This window comes from Mauremys reevesii, linkage group 9 (assembly GCF_016161935.1).
Source record: "Mauremys reevesii isolate NIE-2019 linkage group 9, ASM1616193v1, whole genome shotgun sequence".
Lineage (NCBI taxonomy): Eukaryota > Metazoa > Chordata > Testudines > Geoemydidae > Mauremys > Mauremys reevesii.
Window position 1 is genome coordinate 63,081,971 of NC_052631.1, and position 25,802 is coordinate 63,107,772.

Consider the following 25,802-nt stretch of genomic DNA (forward strand, 5'->3'; position numbering starts at 1 on the left):
TTACATCCCTGCCAATCCTGACTATTAGCCATTGATAGACCTAGCACCACTAAACTGGGCTGAGCTTGATTTTTTTTTTTTTGTCCCAGAGCAGAGCCATCTATTCTCCAATGCCTGTCTCTGCAGAGTATACATCATTTTGCACTGATACCTCAATACTCCACTCTGCCCATCTGCCTTGGCAGTACAAAGGCAGTGTCAGCGTGGCTGCTTCCTAAGCCGTTGGGTTTTTTTTTAAATAATTAGATGAGCCTTTTCTAAATGATTTTTTGACCCCAAACTTGTATCGTGGCAGTTGAATACCAGCATGCCAAGTATCTCAGAATTGCTTATTAAGTAGAAACGCTTTATTAAGTAGAAGAGCATGTGTCCCCTTCTTCCCAGCCGTCACCCTGCCTCTTGGCATAACTCCTGTAGTCTTTTAGAAAGATGCATTTTCCCAGATAAGTTTGTTCAAATGCCACACATGGTGGCAACACAAACCCAAAAGATTCAGTTACACAACTAAGCCTCTCCTTCAATGGCCATCTCAACCCATTTCCCTCACTCCATTTTATGCTAAACCCAACAACACTTTGTGATCCTCCTGCAGAAGGACGTAGAGGAGGGCAGAGTCCTTCACAGAAATTCATTCACACTCACAAAACCGCTGGGAGAAAGCTGTCCTTATCTGATGTTACAGAGGGGGAAACTGAGGCATAAAGAGACATGTGACCCACCCAAGGTCACACAGAGAGGCAAGGACCAGGATCTGGGAGGGTGGGCACATTAGTCATAAATTACTCTTCCCCCAAAAACCTGTGGATTGAAGTTGTGATTTGGCCATTTGAATCTCAGTTTATGATACAGCCACTCAGCCCCTCCAACTGGATCATTCTGCAGGTCAGAGACCCTTCTAGCCCAGCCAAATGCAGCACATTGCTAATAACTCTTGGTGTGCTGAGCATGCATGCAAGTTGTAAAATCAGCACAAATACAGCCTTCCTGATAACACTGCTTACATGCCACCCTTCAGTTCTGTTGGAGACAGCACCCCACTATTTGCATAACCATCCCAGGTACAAAAGTCGCAGCCATATGCTCACTAGGATTCCCCATCTCCTGCCCTATTGTACTGAAAGCCTCTTACTTTGCTATGGAGTTGTTCCCTATATGAAAAACCTGATTTGACTATCAAGGAGGTTGTAAATTTCCTCCTTGCACTAATTATACAAGATCTTTCAAACAAATGTGCTTCACAAACTTCATACAGACAGAAATGCAGCCACCTCTGGGATAGAGCACAGTAACCCATCAATACAGAGCACACTGTACAACAGAGGGACATGGGAGGAATTTGGGGCAAGGATACTGCAGCAAACAGCAACAGAACCATGTGGAATAGATGAGTCCTTGATTAAAGTCACAAACCATGTACAGCATGGAACTTCAGGAAGGACAAAGGGCTGAATCAACACTGTTGGCAGAATGATGAGGCGGTTCTTTATGTAGAGTACTTGCAGGTTGAATCCTAGAATTTTTTACATCAAACACAAATAGTTCATTTGCCCTTCCGCAGCACCACTGAATAGTAGCTTGTTCTTTTCTATATACCCAGAGCCTACTGCTTGTAATGCCCTGAAATAAGAAGTCTAACCAGGTACTAGTTTAGGCCCAACAGTTGCTGGTGAAAATCCGAACGTGGTTTATTGTTATAATAGTGACCATTTGATAGTTCAGCAGAGAGTGTGTCCTGGGCCAGTAAGTCTTTGGATGGCCCACATCCACTCATCCAAAAATCAGCAGCAAACTCGATGCCAGTTCTAATGGCACAGTGAGAGGCCAACCCATACAGGACTTGCTAATCTTCAAGTACACAGTGGGGAAGAGGAGGCCATGCCAACTGTTCAATAAGACCATGGTAAGGGTGGCTTATATCAGGAAACAAGGCACTATCACCCAACCAGAGATGCTGCTTTCAGTGTTTTGTACTTCTGATCATCACAGGAGGTAGGGAACAAGAACCAAGCTAGAATTTTAAGCACCCTACCTACTAATGGGAAAGAAATTGCAAACTATGTTTGCCGCATTTCAAGGACAATGACCAGCCTTTGACATCCATTAAATGCCTACAGCCCCATGCTATACAGGGACAAGGGGCTGCAGGAGCAGCTTTATAAAATAAAAGGGGTTCTCTGAGAACCACCATACACACTTGTGTGATCATCAGATCAGTTGATCTTGCAAAATTCTTATAGGAAGTGAAGACTCATTTTTATAAGCCACATTTAAAGAAGGGTAAGAGTTCTACTTTGGATAATAAGTCTTTTCCTTGATGCTGTAGCCTAATTCAGAACGCAGGGGGAAAGCAAGTGTTTACAGAACAACAAAAAAAGTGATAGCACTAAAACTTGTACAAAAAAGGCTATTATAACCTGTATTTTTAATTTAGAAGGGAACAGTGAGCCTATGACACCTGCCCCAGCCTCAGCCCTGGCAAAACTGTATAGATTAAAGACAGGTTGCACAGGAGCATAGAGATGAGATAACGTGGGAAGAAAGGATCAGGAGGAGCAGCTTAGAAGGAAAAAGTTATTAGCTACCCAGGTACACTGGGGTTTTAGTGAGGATTAAGAGTGTTTTTATATAGCCGGTATCTGAGTGGTTAACCCAATGCAGCATGGTATTCATCTTTAACCTGTTCCCTTAGCATGCAGGCATCACAGAGTAATGTTAAATCCTGCATATACCTGAGACACAAAGGCAATAGAGAGTAGGGTGACCAGATAGCAAGGGTGAAAAGTCAGGACAGGGAGTGGGGGAGTAATAGGCACCTATATAAGACAAAGCCCCAAATATTGGGACTGTCCCTATAAAATCAGGACATTGGTCACCCTAGCAGAGAGCCCTGTAAAATTTAGTTCCTGCAACATGAGTTGCATTTACATCTTTCACCAAGACTTCTGTTCCATCCACGAGGTGGAGCCAGGCTAGCCACAGAGGTACTAAAATGGTGATTTAAATGTTGTTAGAACAGCTGTGCGTACGGAGCTGATCTGGGTCTGTGAAACACTGCTTCTGTAACAGCTGCTGTTTCGGAATTTCAGCCATTATGTGGCAGGGCCTCACAGCTGCCAAAGCTAAACACTGCCCCCTGCCAGCAGCACTCTAGCTCTTAGTCAGAGTGCCAACAGATTTTAAACTAATGGTTGCTATTGGACTAAATGCAGAAATAAATACCATCCAACATACTGACAGATAGAGTAATCCAGTAGCAATTCAGCCTTTGGAGCAGCTGGGGGATGGCACCATTCAGAAAAGTAAGGAAAAACCACCACAGTTTAGTCCACTTTCATCACAATTCAGTGTGCAATTCGCACCTGTTAAACTGACATAAAAGCCCTCCCAGCTGAAGGATCCATGTCCAGTAGGCTTTGGCATACTAGCATGAAAAGTGCATGTGTCAGTAGCCTGGCAGCCACAGAATAGCAGCCTGTTTGAAAGACCCCTTACTAAGCACAAGTGCACCTCGCATGACTTACAGTGCCCCAGTTAACACCACTGTGGGTTTCTATCATAACACCTGCCCTGAGAAGTTTACAGTGTGCAAACCTGAGCACTGGGCTTCATTTCAGGCTCACACTGATCTGTACAGTAAACAGGTATGTGGAATGAGGAACAGAACTTATATCACAGGACCACTTCCAGGGCAGATAACATTTTCAATATTGTTCTGCTTTCACATGCTAGCCACAGCCTCATTAAGCTTTCCTGCATGGGAACCAGAGATAAACAGTTTTCAAACTCAGAGCTACTTTTCCATTTTTTAGCATTCATTTTAGTAATCATGGAAAAGTAACTGTGGAACTTCCTACTCCCGCCACCATCTCATAATATTTCATCCTTAGAGGTCCAGCATTCAAACATTTTCCCCAACACACAGCTCCAACCAGAAGAAAGTACTATTTAGCTGCATCAGGGGATGGTGAGATTAAATCTAAGTCAGAATGACAGATACCTCAGCCTTCAGAGGAGAATGTTCAGAATTTGTAGCTACAGGCCATTTTCTGCTTCCTCAGCAATGTTTGAAGTTTGCAGAAGGAAGGCTCTCAAGTACAGGGTCAGAATCCTTCTTGCTAATTGTTTGGAGGTTTCACTAATTGAAGTTCCCTGAATTCAGCCAGCATGTTAGCATAGCAGATAAGCACTGAGTCCATCTGCTTTGTCAGAAGAGCACTGAGGATAGTTCTTGGGTGGAAAAAAATCAGGAAGAACTCCACTGATTGAATTTAGAAGAGAGATAGTAGTCAATACGGTGGAGGGAGGCATGGCAATTTCACTGCTTGCTGCTAGAAGTAGGGGCCAGATTGAGTTTGTAGTGGCTGGTATATGCCACACCAACACTTCACATTCCTTGTCCTGCCACTGTCCTCCATATCCTTCTTCCTAGAAGCATTACAGACAGCTAAGAACCTTTATTGCACTTCCATAGTCCAGTCATAAGTCTCCCAGGTACTCAAATGCCTGACTCTTCAATATACAGATGGGTAATACACAATTCCACTCTTGCTGGGATGCTGGCTTGACAGCTCTTTGGATTGAAGATCGTGCTAGTCACACAGGATCTTTATATAAACATGCCGGTTGAGTAGGCTGTTTGGGGCACTAGTATAAAATAATGCAAAGATTTAGAGATGATAAAAATTTTGGGGCATCCTATTAGATTGTCTTAAGCGAAGATACGCACTTCACATTACAGTGCTCACATAAACTTACCGTCTACTCGCTTGACTTTGAGGCAACATGACAGAGTGAGGGATTATATAAAACAAGTGCCACACGTCTTTTAGACTCAATACGTCCTCGTTTCCCTAGAGTAAGATCACTGTGTATGCAGAAATAATTGCTCAAAGGAACATCAGCCCATTCAACAACTCTTAGAGGTTATAGATTTTCCCAATTGACAGTGCTTTTGTTTTCCTATGTTTAATGGAGAATCAAGCACAAGTCCAGTAAAACAAATTAGACCATAATGTAGAGTCACATTGGTGTCTAATATTGTCAGACTGCCTTTTTGAGATCACAGATGACTGAGTGCAACATTTTCAGTGGGGCAATGAGATCTGTTATCTCATCTGACTTCTATACACTTGTCCCTTGCCCTTCTCAGCATCTCCCTGCTCAGAAGGAGGAAGACCTGAATGCAAGGACTACGATCTTGTTAAGTGGGAGTATTACTTTCAGCTACTTCCATATAACAAGGATGATCTTCATTCTGGCAAGCCTAAAATCATAGAGAAAAAAAAAGAAAAGAAAAAAAAAGATTAAGATGACTAATGAACCGTTATTCTCACTATGACTCTTCTGGATTAAATGAATTTGTACACAGTAGAAACTCTCTCTCAAATGGGTATCTGGTTAAAAAAGGCCCAGGTAATAAGAAAGGAGAAATGCAGCTATGTACCTGTTTGCCTGTCCAATGGCAAAGCTTCACAACACTTTAAAACGAAAAAATAACCACTTCCAGAGCTCTGGGAATCAAAAGTCCCTGGTAGCAAAAATTTATTTTCATGACTGAAGACAAGGAGAAATTTATAAATGTATCCTAGCAACTTGCTGATAAAATAGTAATATTCCATCCTTGTGATTTATATGATCATCTGGAATACAGGAAAACATCCACAAAGGCTTCAATGTGCGTGACTATGGCAACTAGGCTTATCAGGCCAAGTGCAAATCACCTGCCCTTGCATCTTCCCCAACCCCTAGTGTGCCAGGAAGTCTGTCTTAAAGGTCCACTGTGTAAAGTATCATCCAAGTGACTAGTGTCCAATGTTAAAAGGAGAAAAAAAAATAAAGAAGATTGCGGTGGTAAGCAGCACACTCATTTTAAAGCCCACAAAGACACCCACATTGTTAGATTCTCCTAAAAAAAACTGCAGTTCCAACTTTTCTCCCCCAAAGACATGTGGTTTGGCCAGTGTTCAGCGCATGAGCAGACTGTGCTTTGGTCCATCCACTCTCTCCAGCTTCTCAAAGTGTTTCCTAGCGTTGCGGATGTTGATCAATGTAGCTGCAGAAGCTAGTGGGAAGAAGGGGCAAGAGAGGAAAAAACAGAAAGGATGTGAGTAATTAGATCACCAGGAGTTAAAAGCTGCCTGGAAAGGTTAGCTAGGAAGGTTCCCTGTAGTGTAAAACGCAGGAGTTTTGGTTCACAGCAGCAGGACTGAAGCCACAAAGCTCTGTGTGGTTTTGGTTTGTGTTTCTCCTAAAGCTCCATAGCTATAGGTTTCACCAGGAATGAAAAACAAGGCAAGTTGTTGCCTTTTTTAGCACTGACAAGGGAATATTTTACAGTGACCAATGTCAGATTTCACTGATCAAACTCTAGAGAGGAAAACTAACATATGGAAACAGGACCTTTCTTCCTAAAGGGCCCAGTGCTTATGAAAAAGTACCACTACTCTAAACAGTGAGCTTTACCAGATCTGTTCTGCTACTCCCAGGCCACTGAGGATGTAATGTAAGGGGCACAGCAGGCAAGATTGGGTTGCTGTGCTGGATGATCCCAGAGTGGTGCTGTCTGAGACCCAAAGGGAGGTATACTGTACTGATGCAAGGTTTGTTAACAGGAATTGTGATTATGGAAGGAAGTTGCTTTAGCTTTTTCTTAGCTTCCCATCTGTGGGCTTCCAAAGGATGTCACAGCTGGTAGCAAGCCCCCAGTCTGGTAGGATTAAACGCATGGGGCTAACCAAATACAGAAAAGTAGTTTTTAAAAGGTATTTTCTGCTCAGGGAAGCCATATGCCGTATGGCTGCCTCACTTAAAATCCTCAAATAGTGCAATACAAAAAGCAGTTTCATAGCGAGCAATAGGAAAACATGTTACCAAAGAAGATACACGGGCCTGCACTCTTTGGCTGTAAGCAATGTAATTTTACCCATAAATTGCTTCTTGAGTTAAAAAGGAAAATGCAGCCATAATTGGAGAACTAACAAAGCACAACAATTCACCTAGAAAATGCTCAAATTCAAAATTTAGGCCCAAAACTCATAGCCCAGCTGCCAGATTAGATCTGGCAAAGAATATTTACTGTGTTCAGCTCCACTAGAATAGACATGTTAACTGACATTGCCTGAATAAACTCCCATCCGTATTAATCACCATGTTGAGAAACAGCAGAGAAGAACTTGAGTTGCAAAGTCTGGTGCTGTTTGCACTACATGATCAAGCCATCTTTTAACCCATGTTCCCAAACCATGGTGCAGCACAGTTAACACGTGTTAGTCCTATCCACAATTCCAGAATTAAACTGTTTCAACTGTCCTGGGGGCTTAGCTGATTATACAGTGTAGATGGGTGCTCATTTATGGTATCAAGAGCCAAATGCAAGTTTAACTAGCTCTTCGTCCCTGTCAAAGCCACACAATAGACGCCTATGCTCTATTAAACTTACGTATGGAAGGATCAGACATGACCACCATCACATATGTATTTGATGTGAAGATGTCAATGAAAGCAGCAAAGTTAGAGTTCCTGACTTCCATGCTCTGGAAAGAAGCAGCCAGCTTACTGTAAGGAGAAAAGAAAAGTGAATTAACTCCTGTTATGTGACCATTTCAAAAGCAAGTGCTTTATTTACAAAGCACCTCATATCTAGAGATCACTTTAGTCACATCATGTGTACATAACTGCACAACTTTGTTTGTAAAATAAGAACTAAGCCAGTATGTGACACTAGGTTGTTGGTTTTTGACAGATACAAAAATCTGTGGCTCTATTTTTGATTTACTTCATGGTTACAAAACTTGAATACACTTTAAGCAAGGCCCTCTGTTCAGTACCAACTAGCCACGGTAGGTTAGTGTTCTCTTTTTACATTTAACTCAATAAAAAAAAGCTTTTGCACTGCACAATAGTGACTGCCACCTGTTTGAGTTTGATACACCCCAACAGTCGGTGTCTCCTGACCAGTGCACACTGGAACCATTCAGCATAGACAAAGTCAACAATAGCAGAATGACTCTGGGGACCAGCAACAGAAGAGAGTAGTAAACTGAAGACTCTGAAAACAGCCTACTAAAGCATGCATGTAGCTATTCAGCTGCTCCTACCCTACGAGTGTTCTAAATCTTTTAAAGTATTAAGGATGGAAGGGCAACAGCGGAGCAATTTTGTGGGGGGGGGGGGACTATTTCAAAGTTTAACTTTGTCTTAAGTCTTCTGCCTTCCTTTTGTGACTGTTGCTAAATTTGTTTGAGCAAGTGCTTCCTCTCTCAAACCAGCTTTTTGGTTCTCGCGCCCAAAACTAAGTGTTTATCTTAGGTTTGCAGTGCCACAAAGTGTTGTCATTAACTGCCAGTAGGTCACAAGCTCAGTACTATAACTTCTCTGCAGAACCCAAAAGAAAATGGATGGGAGGAAAAATGTTTCAGAACAAACCTCTTCCAATGAACACCAAAAAAAAAAATTGATGAAAGGCATGAAATACCGAGTCATGATTAGACAGGATACATTCTAATACCTCTTTGAATAAGAGAACTTCTCTGGTGGCCTATTATCCATAGAACCATTTCTCACTTCAAGGCCAGGATGCACTACAGAGAATTTACAAGGCATGTCTGGTTGACACAGTTATCATTTATGTCTAGCCAGTGTAGATGGACATCAACACAGACAAGTCGGGCTGATGGCACTCACCCACAGTCTAGAGATTTCCATTTCTTAGTAACATGACTACACAGATAATCCATCTCACCTGCAGCTCAGCTTGAACTGTTTAATAATATTGCTGATTTTCTCAAATCTGTGGATATCGCGCTGTTCTTTGCACTGATAATGGGAAATAACCTGCAAGGGAAATCACTATAACTCAGCAATCAAAGCAGAAGTTCCCACCTACCACCACATCTCGTAATGAGTCCCGAGGATCTTCTCTTCCTCGCATTGCAATTGCCCATGCTTCAACATGCCCCCACAAGAATAGACAGAATGTTTTTAGAAAGTTGTCAAGAACACAATTTAAATAGTTTAAATTATTAAATTTAAAAAAAAATCTGATTGCATATTCAAACAAACATGCATGTATCTGGACTCAGCAAACCCTCACACTGTATGCACGTGCAGTATGATTGCATAATGATGTTTTTGAACAGTTTCTTCAAATATTTCAAAAGAATTTCTCCTCGAGGAGGACAAAGTCCACAGGGAAGTTATAAAGATATGAGAGTGCAGAAAAGAGAATCTAAAAATCCAGAAATTTCTATTTTTTTGTAAAAAAGTCACTTTTAAGCTGTGAGCATGAGAAGCTTCTGTCCCAAAAATAGCTGTTTTCAAGAGTTATGTGAAAACAGGGGTGTATTACAATGCTGTCAATCACGTCGATCATTAATGCCATACTCATTTACAAAACCCCTCAGAAACTAGTAGAGCATGTTGGAAGATGGCAAGTATTTACTAAGAAAATTTTCGAGACATATGTGGTTCCCTAAATTTTCCATTACAAAAACCCCCCAAAAAACCCCACAACAAAAAACCAACCCTTCCCCGCCAAAACAACAACTTTGTTTGTCGAAAAGTTTCAAACAAAATAAATTTCTACAAATGTTTTCCTTTAAAAGTAGGACATTGTGTCAGGAAAAAAGTTTTGAGGAAAATTTTCACCCAGCTCTCAGGATTAGGTTTATATTAGATCAGGTACTCAGCAAGACAGGGACTCTGAATGGTTAAAGTACCACCTGGGAGGAAGTGAAAATCTGCAGATTTTTCAAATCAGAATAAGGTTTTACCCTTGCGTGGTACAGAAGGAAATTCTCTGAAAATTCCAAGAATGGACCAGGCATTGGGGATGTGAAACTTCCTTACAGACTGGAGGAGGTAAAGGTGAATCATGCATTTAACAATGCTCACAGCCTAACTGCTCTGAGAGGGTGTTTCAGGAATGTCACAGGAGTACCTGGTTCATGTCAAAAGCAACAGAATTAGGCCTTGTCTACACAGGGAACTTGCCCTGAATAGCTATTCCACCATAACTCTCCATGGGGACACAGGTTTCAGAGTGGTAGCCGTGCTAGTCTGTATCATCAAAAACAATGAGGCGTCCTTGTGGCACCTTAGAGACTAACAAGTGTATTTGGGCATAAGCTTTTGTGGGCTAAAACACACTTCACCCATGGGTTTTAGCCCACAAAAACTTTGGCCCAAATAAATTTGTTAGTCTCTAGCGTGTCACAAGGACGCCTCATTTTTTCACGTGGACACATTTATTCCACACTGAGTGCACCTTTGTTTGGTTTAGCTTAATCCACATAAATAGCTATTGTGCTTTAAATTCATATCCTACCTTATTTCAGAATAGCTTCCCTGTGTAAGCAAGCCCTTACTTCCTTTGTCATAAAGGCTCTGAATGAAAAGTTCTGCAACCTGGAACTTCCACCTAGCATGCGTTATGGTAATCAACCCCACCTGAATCCTTTGCACCCTACAGTGCTTTTCATACAAGGAACCCTAAGCAATTTAGAATCATGAATCTGCCCCCTTAAGGGACAGGGCAGAGGAGCAAATGGACCCAGCAAAGAGCAGGGATGGCAGTTCTCACCAGAAAAGTGGCTCTCTCAAACAGAAGAACTTCATCTGCTTCTATAATCTGAGCAAAGTTCCTCAGGTTCATTTCTAGTTGCTGCACATTAGGAATCAGCTGATAGACTATACTGGACCAAGCCTGTCAGAAAACAAAATGTACAGTGAGTACTATGAGGATTGCATAAGGGCGTCCCCATCCTCCCTTTCTTGTTATGCAAAGTGCTTGTAAGAGTCAGCGAATTCAGGCTACAGTCAATGATAGCAGAGACATGAGTTATGCAAGCTTCTCCCATCTCTCTGTGCCCACACACTTCAATTATGGTTATGGCCCTCACTCGTGTTCCAGTCACACACTTTTTCTTGAACAATCTACCAGCCATGTCAAATTGTGACACGGGCAAAAATCTTGCAGGGACTAGTCTGATACCATCTAATTGCCAGGTGATGTCTGGGCTGAATTTGGACCCATGCTCCCAGGTAAAGACTCTCAGTTTTCCATTTTCTTGCTTGTAAATAAGCAGATCTCTGCTGTGTACCCATAGAAGTAACAGCAGAAGACTCTGAACCACTGCCTTAACTCAGGGACTGATTCCAAGAGGTGCCAAGCACTCAATTACAGCTGGCTCCAGTGAAGTTTAGCACATCTCAGGATCAGGCCCTCAGTCTGTAGGGGATTCACCTCACTGCCTATGCCAAGCACAGTATACAGACAGTGATTTGCTTGTGTATTAGAATTCCAACATACAAGCAAACTGGGCAAAACCAAAGCTTTTATACATTTAATAGGCATTTCTCTGGTGCTCAAGGGAACAGTTGTGGTTTCACCTTGTCTGAAGGCAGAAGGGCCAAAATATTCATTTTCAATACAAGCTCTTATAGGACTATATCTAGAATGATGCAGTTCTGCCTCTGGGCATGTCAATATGAAGCATAAACAAGAGTATCCACAATGACTGACTGGCTGCAGGGATCCACTTAAGAAGAAAGGTTAGCCAATCTGTACCTAGTTGGCTCTCAAATGGGAAATGTGCTAACTGCCTACAGTATGGGACCAGTGTACACACTAAAGACACAGAAAAACTATTTTCAGGAGGGTGTAGCCTGGACCAGCTTCATTCAGGCTGAAGCCACATACTGTATCCTGGGGCATTCTCTGTACTCATGGATAGATTTTAAAAGGTGCCCAGCTTCACCTCCCATTGAAGTCAAAGGGATTGCCAGAAAATCAACGCCTATGAATGTCAGTCTAACAAGAAGGCTAATGGGCTCTCGCCACCTTTGCCCATTGAGATGGTTGTGGCACATCTGTGACACTTGGAGAACCATAATTTGCTCTCAATTTGACCCATTTAACATCCATCACCCCAATATCTGGAGAGAGATCTTAATAGGTAACTGGGAGCCATGAAGGTAAGGAAAGTTTAGGCTAGATATCAAGACAAGCTTCCAGAAGTAGTCTCCCAGGCAGATGTGGAAGCCCAATCACTTGAGTCACTGAATACCTGACAATGTCCTAGAAAATATAACATGGAAACAATTCTGCACTTGGCTGAACACATTATTGTGTTAAGTGGGGTGGAGGTGCCTTCTAAATGAATTGGGCAGAGAGTGTGGGCAATGTTAACAGGAAGATATAGGACTATGAACCATAATACTGATGGGAGAAGCCAGCAATTTAACTGCCATCAGCCCCAGCCCTTGAACAGACAGAATGGAACCACCTGTTTCAGAAAACATTTCCAAGTTAAAGCTATGGAACTCTGTAGCGACTGACAATGCAGTTTACACAACAGTAGAGCAGGAGGAAGACAAATGGAAATGCCATACATGAAGAAAAGCAGCCATTCAAACCTTATAAAGTGTTTCATCCCAGATGGACGTTCTAAAGCATGCACACTCCAGGGGGCGGGACAGTCGCCTCAGGTCTTCCTCCCTCTCTTTAAAAATCTGGAAGACAGAAGTTTGATATTTTTAGATCAACGATACTCAGATCTCAGTGGTACAAGAGCCAAATCAGCGATTAACATTACCCAAAAGAGCAACAGTAGTGTGAATTCATTGTTTCATTTACTATTTTTATGTATCTAATTTTTTTCTTGGTTATTCTGACCAAGTATTATTTTATCAACAATTGGTTAATAACACAGTGAAAGCATCCTGGCTGGTTAATAGCTTAGATTGGTTAATAATTAAAATCACTCAGTGTTTTAATATCATGTGCTGCAAAGAGCCACAAGAGAGACATTGAAGAGCCACTTGCAGCTCCCGAATCTCAGTCTGAGTACCACTGTCCTAGACGAACACACACATTCCTGTTTTTGGTGAATGCTTCTGCCGTGGTTATTTTACCGCATTTATAGTAAGAATTTTGCATTTCAAAACAGAACAAGGGCGCACAACGTTTTCCAATGCCAAAGCAGCTGAGGATGCTGCAGGCCAGGATGAAAGTGCACTAGCAGAGCTGCCTGAGGGACCCGCGACTGCAAGAACAGGGGGCTGCAGATCAAGACGGAGTTACATCAGCAGAGCTGGGTGAGATCTCAGGACTGAAAAATTGTGGGTGCTACAGGTTAGGAACCAGGTGAATTGGCAGATCTGTGCAGGATAAGTGTGCACAATTGCTGCTTGTACATGCCTGGCTTTGGCAATGATCATTAATCACGTTATTTCATGAGTTCTAAATTCACTCTTAGGCCTAGTCTACACTACGAGTTTATCTCGAATTTAGCAGCGTTAAACCGAATTAACCCTGCACCCGTCCACATAACGAAGCCCTCTATTTAAATATAAAGGGCTCTTAATATCGATATCTGTACTCCTCCCCGACGAGGGGAGTAGCGCTCAAATCGGTATTGTCATTTCAAATTAGGGTTAGTGTGGCTGCAATTCGACGGTATTGGCCTCCGGGAGCTATCCCACAGTGCACCATTGTGACCACTCTGGACAGCAATCTGAACTTGGAGGCACTGGCCAGGTAGACAGGAAGAGCCCTGCGAACTTTTGAATTTCATTTCCTATTTGCCCAGCGTGGAGAGCTGATCAGCACAGGCGACCATGCAGTCCCAGAATCAAAAAAGAGCTCCAGCATGGACCGTATGGGAGTTACTGAATCTGATCTCTGTATGGGGAGATGAATCTGTTCTATTAGAACTCCGTTCCAACAGACGAAATGCCAAAACATTTGAAAAAATTTCCAAGGCCATGATGGACAGAAGCCACAACAGGGACTCAACACAGTGCTGCGTGAAACTAAGGAGCTGAGACAAGCATACCAGAAAGCCAGAGAATCAAATGGAGGGGCGGGGTGACTGACGACTGTAGCTATCCCACAGTTCTCGCACTCTCTGAAAACCATTTGAATTCTTGGCTGAGCTCCCAAAACCTAAAGGGTCAAAAACATTGTCGCGGGTGGTTCAGGGTATGTGTCATTGCCCCTCCCCCACCCCCCGTGAAAGCAACGGGAAAAAAATCCTCTCTTGCCTTTTTTCAATGTCACCGTATGTCTACTGGATGCTGCTGGCAGACGCAGTGTTGCAGCGCTACACAGCAGCATCCCCTTCCCTTCCCTTGCCTTGCGGACGGCAGATGGTACAGTAGGACTGATATCCCATCGTCGTCCCGTGAGCGCTCCTGGCTGGCCTCGGTGAGGTCAGCCGGGGGCGCCTGGGCAAAAATGGGAATAACTCCAGGTCATTCTCTTCTATAAGTTTTGTCTAATGGAGATTCACTCCTGCCTGGAATATCATGGCAGCTGGAGGCTGCCCTGCCCTCCCCTCCCCCCCTTTGATCTCTGCTTGCAGAGGCAATAAAGTCAGTGTTGTTTCTTATTCATGCATTCTTTATTACTTCATCACACAAATGGGGGGATAACAGCCACGGTAGCCCAGGAGGGGTGGGGGAGGAGGGAAGCAACGGGTGGCGTTGTTGCAGGGGCACCCCCTAGAATGGCATGCAGCTCATCATTTCTGCTGGATGTCTGGGGCTCTGACCCAGAATGGCCGTTTGCCTCTCTGGTTCTTTAGTAGCCTTGCCTGATATTCTAGGCAGGACTGACTCTCCATTAGACAAAACTTAAAGAAGAGAATGACCTGGGGAGTCGCTCTCATTTTTGTCCATGCGCCCTCAGCCGACCTCACCAAGGCTGGCCAGAAGCACCCATGCCAGCAGCAGATGGTACAGTAGGGCTGGTAACCATCTTTGCTAACTTGCAAAGGCAAGGGGATGCTGCTGTGTAGCGCTGCAGTACCTCATCTGTTAGCAACATCCCGTAGACATATGGTGACAGTGAAAAAAGGCTGAACAGGCTCCATGATTGCTGTCCTATGGCGTCTGCCCGGGCAATCCAGGGAAAAGGGCACAAAATGACTGTCTGCCATTGCTCTCACGGAGGGAGGATTGACTGACGACATTTACCCATAACCACCCACGACAAATTTTTGGCCCCATCAAGCATTGAGATCTCAACTCAGAATTCCAATAGGCAGGGGAGACTGCAGGATCTATGGGATAGCTACCCACAGTGCAATGCTCTGGAAATCGACGCTAGCCTCGGTACATGGACGCACACTGCTGAATTAATGTGCTTAGTGTGGCTGCATGCACTCGACTGTTTCCAAAAATCGGTTTCTGTGAAATCGGAATAATCCCGTAGTGTAGACATACCCATAGATAGGGCCCTACCCTATTGTGAAAAAACACATCATGGACCATGAAATCTAGTCTCCTCTGTGAAATCTGTTTTTTGTATACTTTTACCCTATACTATATAGATTTCACAGGGGAGACCAGCATTTCTCAAACTGAGGGTCCTGACCCAAAAAGAGGTCTCAAGCCTATCGTAGGAGGGTCACATAATTGCCATCCTTACTTCTTCACTGCTTTCAGAGCTGAGCGGCTGCAGGCTGGGCACCCAGCTCTGAAAGCAGCTCCACTTCTTCCCTGCGGCTGGCAGCAGTGCTGCCTTCAGAGCTGGGCGCCCAGCCTGCAGTCACCACTCTACAGCCACCTAGCTCTGAAGGCAGCACAGAAGTAAGGGTGGCAATGCTGCGACCTCCCGACAAAAGCCTTGCGACTCTTCCCCCCGCAACCCCCTTTTGGATCAGGCCCCCCAGTTTAAGAAATGCTGACTTACGGACTTTACCTATTTATCTTTTGCTGTTTTTAAATACATATTCATGCTTTGTTCCAACACTGAAATTTAAGATTTAAATATCTGAAACTGTGAAATTCAAGGTTTTTAAAATGCTATGATGGTGAAATTTGTGAAAATGGGCCATGAATTTGGTAGGGCCCTGCTCATAGACTTATCAATGTGAACAAGGACTTAATAGGTGTTCAGGTTAAAAGAGGATGGGAAAAAACCCTACAATCAGAGGCGGATTAATGATTTTGCCACCCTTAGGCCCTGAAATAATTGCCGCCCCGACTCCACCCTTTCCCCACTCCCATTCCAACCCCTTCCCCAAAATCCCCACCCCAACTCCGCCCCCTCCCTGCCCCATTGGATCCCTTCCCCAAATCCCCACCCTGGCCCCACCTCTTCCCCCAGCACACTGTGTTCCCCCTCCTCCCCTCTGCCCAGTGAAACAGCAAGCGCTGGGAGGGAGGGGAGAGAAACAGGACGCGGAGGCGCGCTCGCGGAGGAGGCAGAAGCGAGCTGGAGTGGGGGGGGCGGGGAGCTTCTCCGTAGGTGCTCAAATTTTACGCCCTAGGCCTAGGCAATAATACGCCGCTGCCTACAATGAAGTGTGCTGCATTAACTAAGATGCCATGGATTAAGCAGTCACTGCATAACTGCACAGTCCCACTCCTTACTCCGCTCTTATAGGTTATGGTTTAAAAATAGCTGAGATGGGTCAAAATAAGACTTCCCAAGACATCAGAACTTAAGAAATCATTACAAAAGCAAGTTAAACAGCTAGCAGTGAGCCCCTGGTGTGGAAAAAGTAAATTATTCATAGTAAATTCACTAGCAAAATCCAGACTGACTGTTCCACCCACATTTATGAGGCAGGAAGTCTCAGAAGTGGACATTAGGAATGAACAGGGATAGGGAAAAATAATTTCTGTCCCAGGCCACTGTGTTAACATGCTGAAGATTAACAGCATTTTGATTTCTTTGAGGTTTCTCCTCTCTTTCTCTGATATTCCAATCCACAAGAGACAGGGCCAGCTCTAGACCCCAGCGTGCCAAGCGCACGCTTGGGGCGGCCTGCGGCCGGGAGGGCAGCAGGCGGCTCCAGTGGACCTCCCGCAAGCATGCCTGCGGAGGGTTCGGTTGTCCGGAGGCTCCGGTGGACCTGCCGCAGGCATGCCTGTGGAGGGTCCGCTGGTCCCGCAGCTCGGGTGGACCTCCTGCAGGCACGTCTGCGGATGCTCCATCGGAGCCGCGGGACCAGCGGACCCTCCGCAGGCACGTCTGCAGGAGGTCCACAGGAGCCGCGGGACCAGCGACCGGCAGAGCGCCCCCCGCAGCGTGCCGCCCTCTTTGGGGCGGCGCAATTGCTAGAGCCGCCCCTGACAAGAGACCCCAACCTTAAGAAGACATCTGAGATTCGTATGCTTAAAAAGGGCCCCAACATGAAAGCTGACCCATGTCACAGAGTTTATCTTCCTGATTTCCACAAGCTATTTTTAATTTGTTTTCAGGAGCATGAAAGCAGGGAACATCCAGAAACCTCCTGACTACGTAACCCAATACACACAAAAGATGCCAAGGTCAACAATTTGGCACTACTTTCAAGTCAGGTCAACAGTTAGGCCCAAGCAACCAGACAGAATCTCTGACTCAAAGGAGATTAGCAGATACTTCAAAGCAGTTCCTACTAGAGGGGTTGCAATGCTTTCAAGTTGTGTCACTGCATGATTCCACTCCCCCATGCCCTTCCTCATTTCAGGGAATGCTTAGAATTTACACCCACCAACTGCATATGGATACTGATGTTAATAGTTACTGGACAGCAAACTGAAATACCAAGCATCACAGCCCTATGGAACTAGCTTTCATTTAACTTATGCAGAGTCCAGGACATTCCTGACCCCTTCCTGGGGAGGATGGAAGGTAATATTCAAACAAGCTCCAGAAGGAAAATGCTTTAAGTTACAGCCAGATCGAGCCAGAGTGACAAAATGAGGCTCAGAACACTAGCCAGTATCTGCTGAGTTATGAGCCAATTTGTTTCACTGAAGTTTGTCTACCCAGGAAAGACCAGCCTGTGGCTTCACCCACATGGCCTTCTTGCTCTTTTCTGAGCCCTTCATTGCACATCTGGATAGGGATGTATCAAGCTGGAAGTGACAAGAAAGTTCAGTGTGTTGAGTAGGCTAGACCAGACCAGCGTTTCTCAAACTGGGGTCCATGGGCCCTGCTGATCAACTCCTTCTCCTCCCCTTCCAGTGCCTCCTGCATGCTGGGGAACAACTGTTCCCGGTGTGCAGGAGGCACTGGGAGGGAGGTGGAGGAATCATGTCTGGGGTCACTGACCCCACTGATCAACTCCTCCCCCTCCCTCCCAGTGTGCAGGAGGTGCTGGGAGGGAGGGTGGCACTTGGGGGAGGGGGCAGAAAGAGGCAGGGAAGAGGAGGGGCAAGGGTGGAATGGGAGCAGGAAGAGGTGGGGTGGGGCTTTGGGGGATGGGGTCTGGGACTGAGCAGCAGGCTTGGGGGTCTGTGGCAAAAATTTTAAATCAAAACGGGGGTCCTCAGGTTACTAAAGTTTGAGAACCACTGCACTAGACCAAAGAAGTAATCTCCAGGTCTGAACCAGGTTGATGACCAACCGCAGAACTAGGGGTGTGCATGTGTCATAAAGAAATGTATCTAACCCACAAAGTTAATTTCTCATCTAACACCAGGAGCTGGGTATAGCTTTCTGGCTGAAAGATTACCATGGCCCAGACTGAAGAGCGAGCTCAGCAGCCAACAGCTCCCACTGAGGACATTGGGGAATCTCACTCGTCCTAGGAACAACAGGAGCTGCTAGGCACTTTGGAACTCCATCCCTAAGTGTCGCTGCAGGTTTTGCACTGAGCCTTGGAAATACTTGGCTGTACTTCAGCCAGCCCATAAAGAGACTCCATCTGAGCAAGAAGGTAGGTCAGACTTCATAGTCCATGGCCCCTTTGCTTACAACTGTCAGTCTCTGTGTTGGCTAGTGCCAACTGTGATGTGGACATCTGTGCACTAGGATTGGAACTGAGACTTCCCCAATTTAAAACACAGGCTAAACAGCTGACACATGGTAACTAGTTTTATTCAATACACAGCTGAGCTGGATTTGAACCAGCAGCATAGTAGTGACAGAGTCCATCACCTAATCCTTTGAAATACAACAGGGAGGTTAAACCTTTTGGGTTTTTCTTTGTCCCCCATATCCCAAAAATTGGTAACGATGCTAAAACTGACACCATAAAGGAGAAGATTACAGGTAATTTGGCACAGAGAATCTCTCTTCTATGTAGGCCATTAGACAGGCATTATACAAAATGGGCCAGGAGTAGCATGGGGACTATAGGTTTGGAGGTTGGGAGCAACTCAACTTTTCAGAGATTTTCCCCACATACAAACCTGAAAAAAGCTTTCTGGAGAACGTGCTGGTGTAGCTATGTTTAAAGTGAAAGATGGCAACATCAGTAGGCATACTCTCTGTTACAGAGCCCACACTGATAAGGCAATGCTCAGCTCCTTACCAGATCACGCTGGTCCTCCTGCACTAGATCCATCTTGTGCACTAGGCAGAAGATCTTGGCATCAGGAGAGTTCTGCAGGATAGCCTCCAGACACGACTGGTAGTAGTGCATGTCCTTCTCCAACTCGCGACTCTCCACGTCAAAGACGTAGATCAGGACTTCCACATTGCGGAAGATGTTGTCCCGCTGGCTGGTGAAGTAGTTCTCCATGAAGGTGTCTTGTCTGAAAAGGGGCATAGCAGCAAGGCAAAGGGACTCCAGTTAGATCAATCAGACCAGCATGGTTTACCCATATGTCTGCATTGCTAAGAAAGTCTATTAGGTATGAGGACTGAGCTATCAATACAGCAACTATAGAGACTGAAGTCCTCTCCTTAGCCACAGAACACGTACAGCATGGACAGTGTAAGCTTACTCTTCCAAATGAGCCTGATCCCTGCTCCACTTGAGTATATCAACTTTTTATATGAAAGCAAGTCCATTCATCAGAAGGCTGTTCAGCCTTTATGCCTTTCCTATCTCTGCTGAGTGTCAACGAGAGGGCTTCTTCTATGGACAGCTACCCACCAGGAATGATAATACCATCCCCAATTCATTTAACAAAAACTAAATGGTTGAACACCACCACTTTGGTCCAATCTGAAGCAATGACCCCAAAACAAAAGATTCTGTAATCCATTTCCAATAATAATTTCTGCAGCCCTAGAGGTAGCTCATCCATGTTGCAAGGCTCAGAGACATTGTCTTGACAGGAGAAAGAGGCAGTGAGGGAAGGGAGAGGCAGTCTACTCCCCCTGTCCCACGGAGAGGTAACTTTGGGCTCTATGATCATCAAGTCAGCCCCCTTCACCCCACCCCCATGTCTGAGTTTATGATGTGGGGTTTATTAATTATATGGTACCATCTACAGTTCTATAAGCCTTCATCAACAGTTCACTTGATGCATAGAAAGCATTCCTACCCCACTGTACCTAAAAGGACAGCCTCCTAACGTAACACACCACCATCCTAGTTGCCACAGCCACCTCCATGGGTTTCACAAGCAAAAGAACAGACAACACCTACCCTCCACAGTCCCACAGGTTCAGCACCAGGTTTCCCAAAAATCGAACATGGGAGTGCTCCACATCAACTGGAAAGACAAGAGAAGTCTGAAACAATCCATAGATGAAACACAGAACAACTGATAAGGGAGACTACTGGGAAGTTACCATCCAACACAGTTGAAAACATGATCTGTGGTGACTCTTGAAAGCCCAGAGCTGTAAGTATGGAATTCCAGCTACTCAGCTTTACTAGGTATATTCTGCCATGGATGAATATAGAATCATAGCAATGTAGGGCTGGAAGGGACCTCATGATGTCATTAAGTCCAGCCCCCTGTGCTGTGGCAGGACTAAGTAAACGTAGACCATCTCTGACAAGTGTTTGTCCAACATGCTTTTAAAAACTTCCATTTATGGAGTCTCCTTTGGAAACCTATTCCAGAGCTTAACTAGCCTTATATTTAGAAAATGTTTCCTAATATCTAACCTAAATCTCCCTTGCTGCAGATTAAGACTCCATGTCCTACCTTCAATGGATATGGAGTATTGCGTATTGCAGAATCATCCATGCAGAGGTCTTTCTGCTAAGACCACTGAGCCCCACTCTCTAGCAAGCAGTTTATTACTGCCCCAAATCATCTTGTTGGCATAGAGAAGTCAGGTCTTCTCTGGAGGGTTCATCAGCCATTCTGAACACCTTGTGAGCAGGCAGGGTCAGTGGAAAAGCATTAGCTTGCAAACTCTATTTGCATCAACATTTAGTCACCTTCTGGCCCACAGCTTAAAGAGAAAGGATCATTCCACCTCACCCACATCTGAGGTACTTTGGGACAGATTTTCAGCCTGACACCTCATGGAGGGGCCCCGCAGACATAAGAGACACCCTATTATTCCATCCACAGAGGAAAGGTGAGAGTCTCAGTGGGTAACTGCCTTGCATCTCTGTGCAGATCGTCTTAAATGTTAACCTGAGTTCCAGAGCAGATGCTTTAGGAGTCAATAAGAGACCAAGCTCTTACTTGTGGCACCAAGGCGCCGTGTGTCTCTGGCGATGTAGTTTGCAAAGATAATGGATCTCATGCTGGTCTTTCCAGACCCACTTTTACCCATCAACAGCACCTGGTAAGGAAAGGCAAAAGAAAAAGAGTTAAACCACAATGAATACTGGCTTCTCCATGGCTCTTTAATGGCTAAATACTAATGGTGTAAAGACAAAAGGCTTCAGTAGCCCCATGCACAGAGGACTTGTGCATATTGTGATTTGGCCCCCTCAGGAAAGGCTATCAAACAAAAGCCTGATTGACTGGAAGACGTGTGTTCTTAATTCCTTGATATTCATGGTCAATGAACCAGCATTACACACTATAAAACTCTGTCACTTTACATGCTTTCCACACAAATGGACCACTCCTCTTTTCCTTGGCTTTTGCTTTCTTCCTTTCCGCCAGTCAGATCACACTGTGGGAACTGCATACCCTGTCCCTAGTATTGACTGTATAGTTGCCTAAAATCCAGAAGAAAAGTAACTGCGCTTCTTGAAGCTTATTCATTCTCATCTTGACCCCCATGCCAATAAAAACCAATCACAACGCATGAATGTGACACAGAGGAAGTCAACCCGAGCTCATTTCTGCTAGATACATTGAGAAGGCACTCTGCAGAGTTCGCAGCTGGATTTCAGACATCCAGTGAAGAACTACATTTATTTTTGAAGTAATTTTTAATCTTTCACTTCCCCAGCCTCCATACATGTTCTCCAAACACACCGGCACTTCAAGATGAAAGCTTGCTCTTCCTGATTCATCAGAAGCACAAAGATTTGATGAGCCAAAAACGTTTAAATCACAAACATTGAAAAAACAAAAACAAAAAAACCCACTTCACTAGACACGAACAATTGACCATTCAATGTCCTCTGTCCTCACCTCACCACTCTACTTATGTTTTGTACTGTCCACCTCACAATACAAGAATCAGATTCTCCTCCCTGACTGTGAAATAAAATCCAAGTCCAGCTTTTACACGTGAACATGCTGAAAGGCAGAAAGAAGTTTAAAAGCAGCCAGGCCAGTATAATTTGACTACCCAATACTGCTACGCAGGAGGCACAGATGCAATCCCAATCTCTTGCTTCCCAGGTCAGCAGGCCATGAAAGAGCAGGAGATACTGTGATTAGGTTTTTGGTTTTTTGGGGGCAGGGTGGGGAAATCATTTGAATGGCTCAATAGCAACCCTAAATGATTTGATAGCAGCAGGGATTGGCTCACACTATCAAAAGAATCGTTAGCCAAGTTCCAGTCCCAAAACAAAGTTCTGCCTTTGGCAACACCTCTAAATCCTATTATAGAAAACATGGTTTAAAAAAAAAAATGCAACTCTAGGCTGAAGCTGTCCTACAGAATCTTTGACTGGCAATGGAGTATAAGTCAGCAAGACGCCTGCTTGACTCTCAGATCCCAGAGTTTACAGATCTCAGAGCATGCTTTACAACTAGAAAACAAATCTCAGACAACCAATTGACATGGAATCCCACTTTGCCATTTTTAGTCACTTTTTATAGGCTAACTAGTTCTCTTCCAAAAGCAGCTCACCACATGGTTAAGGCACAAACTAGTTGAAATGCTCCCACAGCATAACCGAGTTCAGGATAACAGGCTTTGGTGGACTTTGCAGCAGAAGAATGGCAACATACTCTTCTTCAAACAAAGAAGCAGACAGGCCCTGTAATGTGTCTCAGACTCTTTGAAGCTAACCCCTAAGTATAGTGTTTTCTGGTGACTGCATATAAGAGGCCAAAAGGAGAGATACCTGATCTTGTTTCACAACAAAATTGGTGAAGAAATGTCTGTATGAGCCGTCAGCCTGTTGTAATAATTAGGCATAGCGCTATCCAATTTAAAATAGACTCTAAATTCAAAGGTGTGAGATTCCACCACCAATCCCCCTGGTGGCTTTTCAAAGGGACTAGACCCCAATATGTGGGGGAAGAAGAGAAATCTGATCCAAGTAAAACATACAAGAGTATGTCACATTCTTTAGTTAACAATCTTAGGCATTTCTAATACAGTTATCACTGTAATATCTACACTCCTAATTCTGAGTCATTCATAGAGGAGCTATATTTCCATCGTTGGCTCCCAATCACTATCCAAGACAACCAAACTTCCCTCTCCAGGTAAGATATCACTTGAACCCCTCAATGCAAATATAACCTCCCAAAGCACATTTCTCTGATAAAGATCAGGAGTGTTTCATTACATATATATGAACTAGAGTATAACACATTTTCTCCCCTTAACACAAAATGTTTACCTGAGTATTTGCCATGAGTGAGGTGTTTCAATTAGTGATTACTGTGGAGGGTTCCACTTTGCCCAAGCCCAGCTGCACTGATTATCAAAATATTTGAGAAATACTCATTTTCAATTTCTATCATGTTAACTGAAGGACACAGCAACCATCACTACCACAGGATGCAAGAGAGACTTTGAATATTAATGGTCACTTGACAATCATGAAGATCATATCATGAGACTAGCGCAAGCACTCACACCAGAAGGTATCTGATGAGCACTTTGGGATCTCAAAAGGTATTTTTATAGGTTTAAAGGGGAACTTGATCAGCATTTGCCAATGTAGGCAGCAAAGAAGTAGAGGGTGTGTAATCCAATTCTTACCTTTTTCTTCATGGCTGTGCTTGGCATCACCCACCTACAGATTTAAGACAAAGACAAGCATCCCTGTTACACTGCTGTACTTTCCTCTGTCCAGTTAACAACTTCATCCCAACCCGGATAACAGGGCCAGCTACAGAAGGCACTTTACAACTTTTGTCCCAGGCAAAAGAGCTGAAGGGATCTTTAGGAAAAAACATCCTATCACAAAGAGATCTTTAAAACGCCCATGCTTACAAGTCTCTTAGTTATGTCTAATTTCACTTTTATTTTAATACATAAGCAAGATAAATTCAGTGTGTGGTGGAAAGTAGCCCCACAACACTGCCCGACACCCTCCACAAGCACGTCAAACTCCTACTACATACATACATACACACTCTCTCTCTCTCTCTCTCCATTCCCCTGCAGCACTGTCAATTAGCAACACTTCTATTCCCACATATAAATTAACCCCCACATTACTGTTCCACATATTACCCATTCTCTAAACCCCAACAGTAAGTAGTTCCAGCCAAACACACAAACCACCATGACCCTTCCCATTCACCATTAGCCACTCATGTACATACTAACCCCAAGACAAATTGGTCACATGCTCCCACATACCCTAATATCCCCCATTATCCTCAAACCACCCCACAAACTGACATTACACCCTAAGCAAATTAATCTTTAGCCCTATACTATCCCCCCAGTTACACCCTAAACAATGTTCCCTCCACCCCAAGTTGTTAGCCATTCACACACTGAACCCTGCTAACTCCCCCTTAATGTCAGTGATCCTACTCTACCCCGTCTTTTAAACCCAGTTACTCATACCCCCAGTGAGATCACATGACCCCAACCACACTGACTCCCTCCTAGTCACTGCATCCCCACAGCAATCCCATACTCTACTCCCTTGCTCCCACTCCCCCTACGTCTGCGTCCCCATAACTCGCTCTCCCCCACGCCTTGCTCCCCCTCCCCCGCTGCCTCCGTTACCTCTGGCTCTGAGCGCGGCGCCTCCCGGGCCGACCCCGCGGTGGGGCGGGGGGTCCCTGCTGTGCGCCCCAGGCCGCGTTCCTGCCGAGCGGGGGCTGTGCGAGCGCAGCGGGGCGGGGGGGTCTCTCCCGGCCCGCGCCCAGCGGGGGGTCCTGGGGGCAGGGCTCGGCGCGCAGACAGAGCCAATCCCCCCGCTAGTCCCCGAGGCCTCGGCCTTGCCTGAGCCAGCCGCCCGGCGGGGTCTCCCCTCCTTCGGATGCGGCCCCCGGGACACCCCCTGCGCCCCTGGCTCACGAGACTCGGGACTAGGCTGCCTCAGCTGGTCACGTGAACAGCCACCCAGCCCTCTCCGCCCCCGCCCGTCAGGTGACTGAAGGCGGAAGGGCGAGAACTGCCGCAGGGCCGCCAAGGGTGGGGGAAGCCAGAGCGGCCATCTTGCGTGGGGGCAAATTGCCCATAAGTGAGGCATTGCTTCAGTACTAGGCATGGTCACTGGGGGGGGAGCAGCACCAAGCCCGCTGATGTCAATGGGTGTCATGGGTACTCAGCACCTTGCAAGACTGGGCTCAAGTGTACGACTGCAGAGAGCCTGGTGTGCATGTAGGGTACAGACTCGGGCCTTGGCTGCATGACTGGAGCACCTGTGGTATACAGTGTGTAGGATGCAGACTCCAGCCCCATCTATATGATTGTGTATGTGGTGCGGGATTGGGCCCCATATATTTCATTGGGGCATATCTGGGGTGTGGCATATGCAGTGCATATCATGTCCTGTGTGTATGATGGATGCATGTATGGGGTGCACTATCAGGTCACATGTATGATTAGCATGTATCGGTTGTAG

At 45.0% G+C, this 25,802-nt stretch overlaps 1 protein-coding gene across 1 annotated transcript; it reads right to left on the reverse strand.

Moving 5' to 3' along the window:
• Window positions 1-5,509: 5,509 nt before the first annotated feature.
• On the reverse strand, window positions 5,510-25,304 carry LOC120372626 (ras-related GTP-binding protein A). Its single transcript, XM_039489885.1, has 10 exons — window positions 24,959-25,304; window positions 23,975-24,008; window positions 21,316-21,415; window positions 20,316-20,382; window positions 19,251-19,473; window positions 12,415-12,510; window positions 10,580-10,702; window positions 8,741-8,832; window positions 7,439-7,554; window positions 5,510-6,061 (listed from the first exon to the last, which is right to left on the reverse strand). Exons 2-10 carry the CDS (start codon window positions 23,999-24,001, stop codon window positions 5,964-5,966), a joined length of 942 nt encoding a protein of 313 aa, XP_039345819.1. The 5' UTR covers window positions 24,002-24,008; window positions 24,959-25,304; the 3' UTR covers window positions 5,510-5,963.
• Between the last annotated feature and the right edge of the window lie 498 nt (window positions 25,305-25,802).

Coding starts and splice junctions, on each gene's coding strand:
- LOC120372626 (XM_039489885.1), bottom strand. CDS start 24,001: ATGCCAAGCACAGCCATGAAGAAAAAG. Junction 20,383..21,315: donor ACGGCGCCTTGGTGCCACAA/GTAAGAGCTTGG, acceptor TTGTCTTTCCAG/TTGATGTGGAGCACTCCCAT. Junction 12,511..19,250: donor AGGAGGACCAGCGTGATCTG/GTAAGGAGCTGA, acceptor TCTGTCTTCCAG/ATTTTTAAAGAGAGGGAGGA.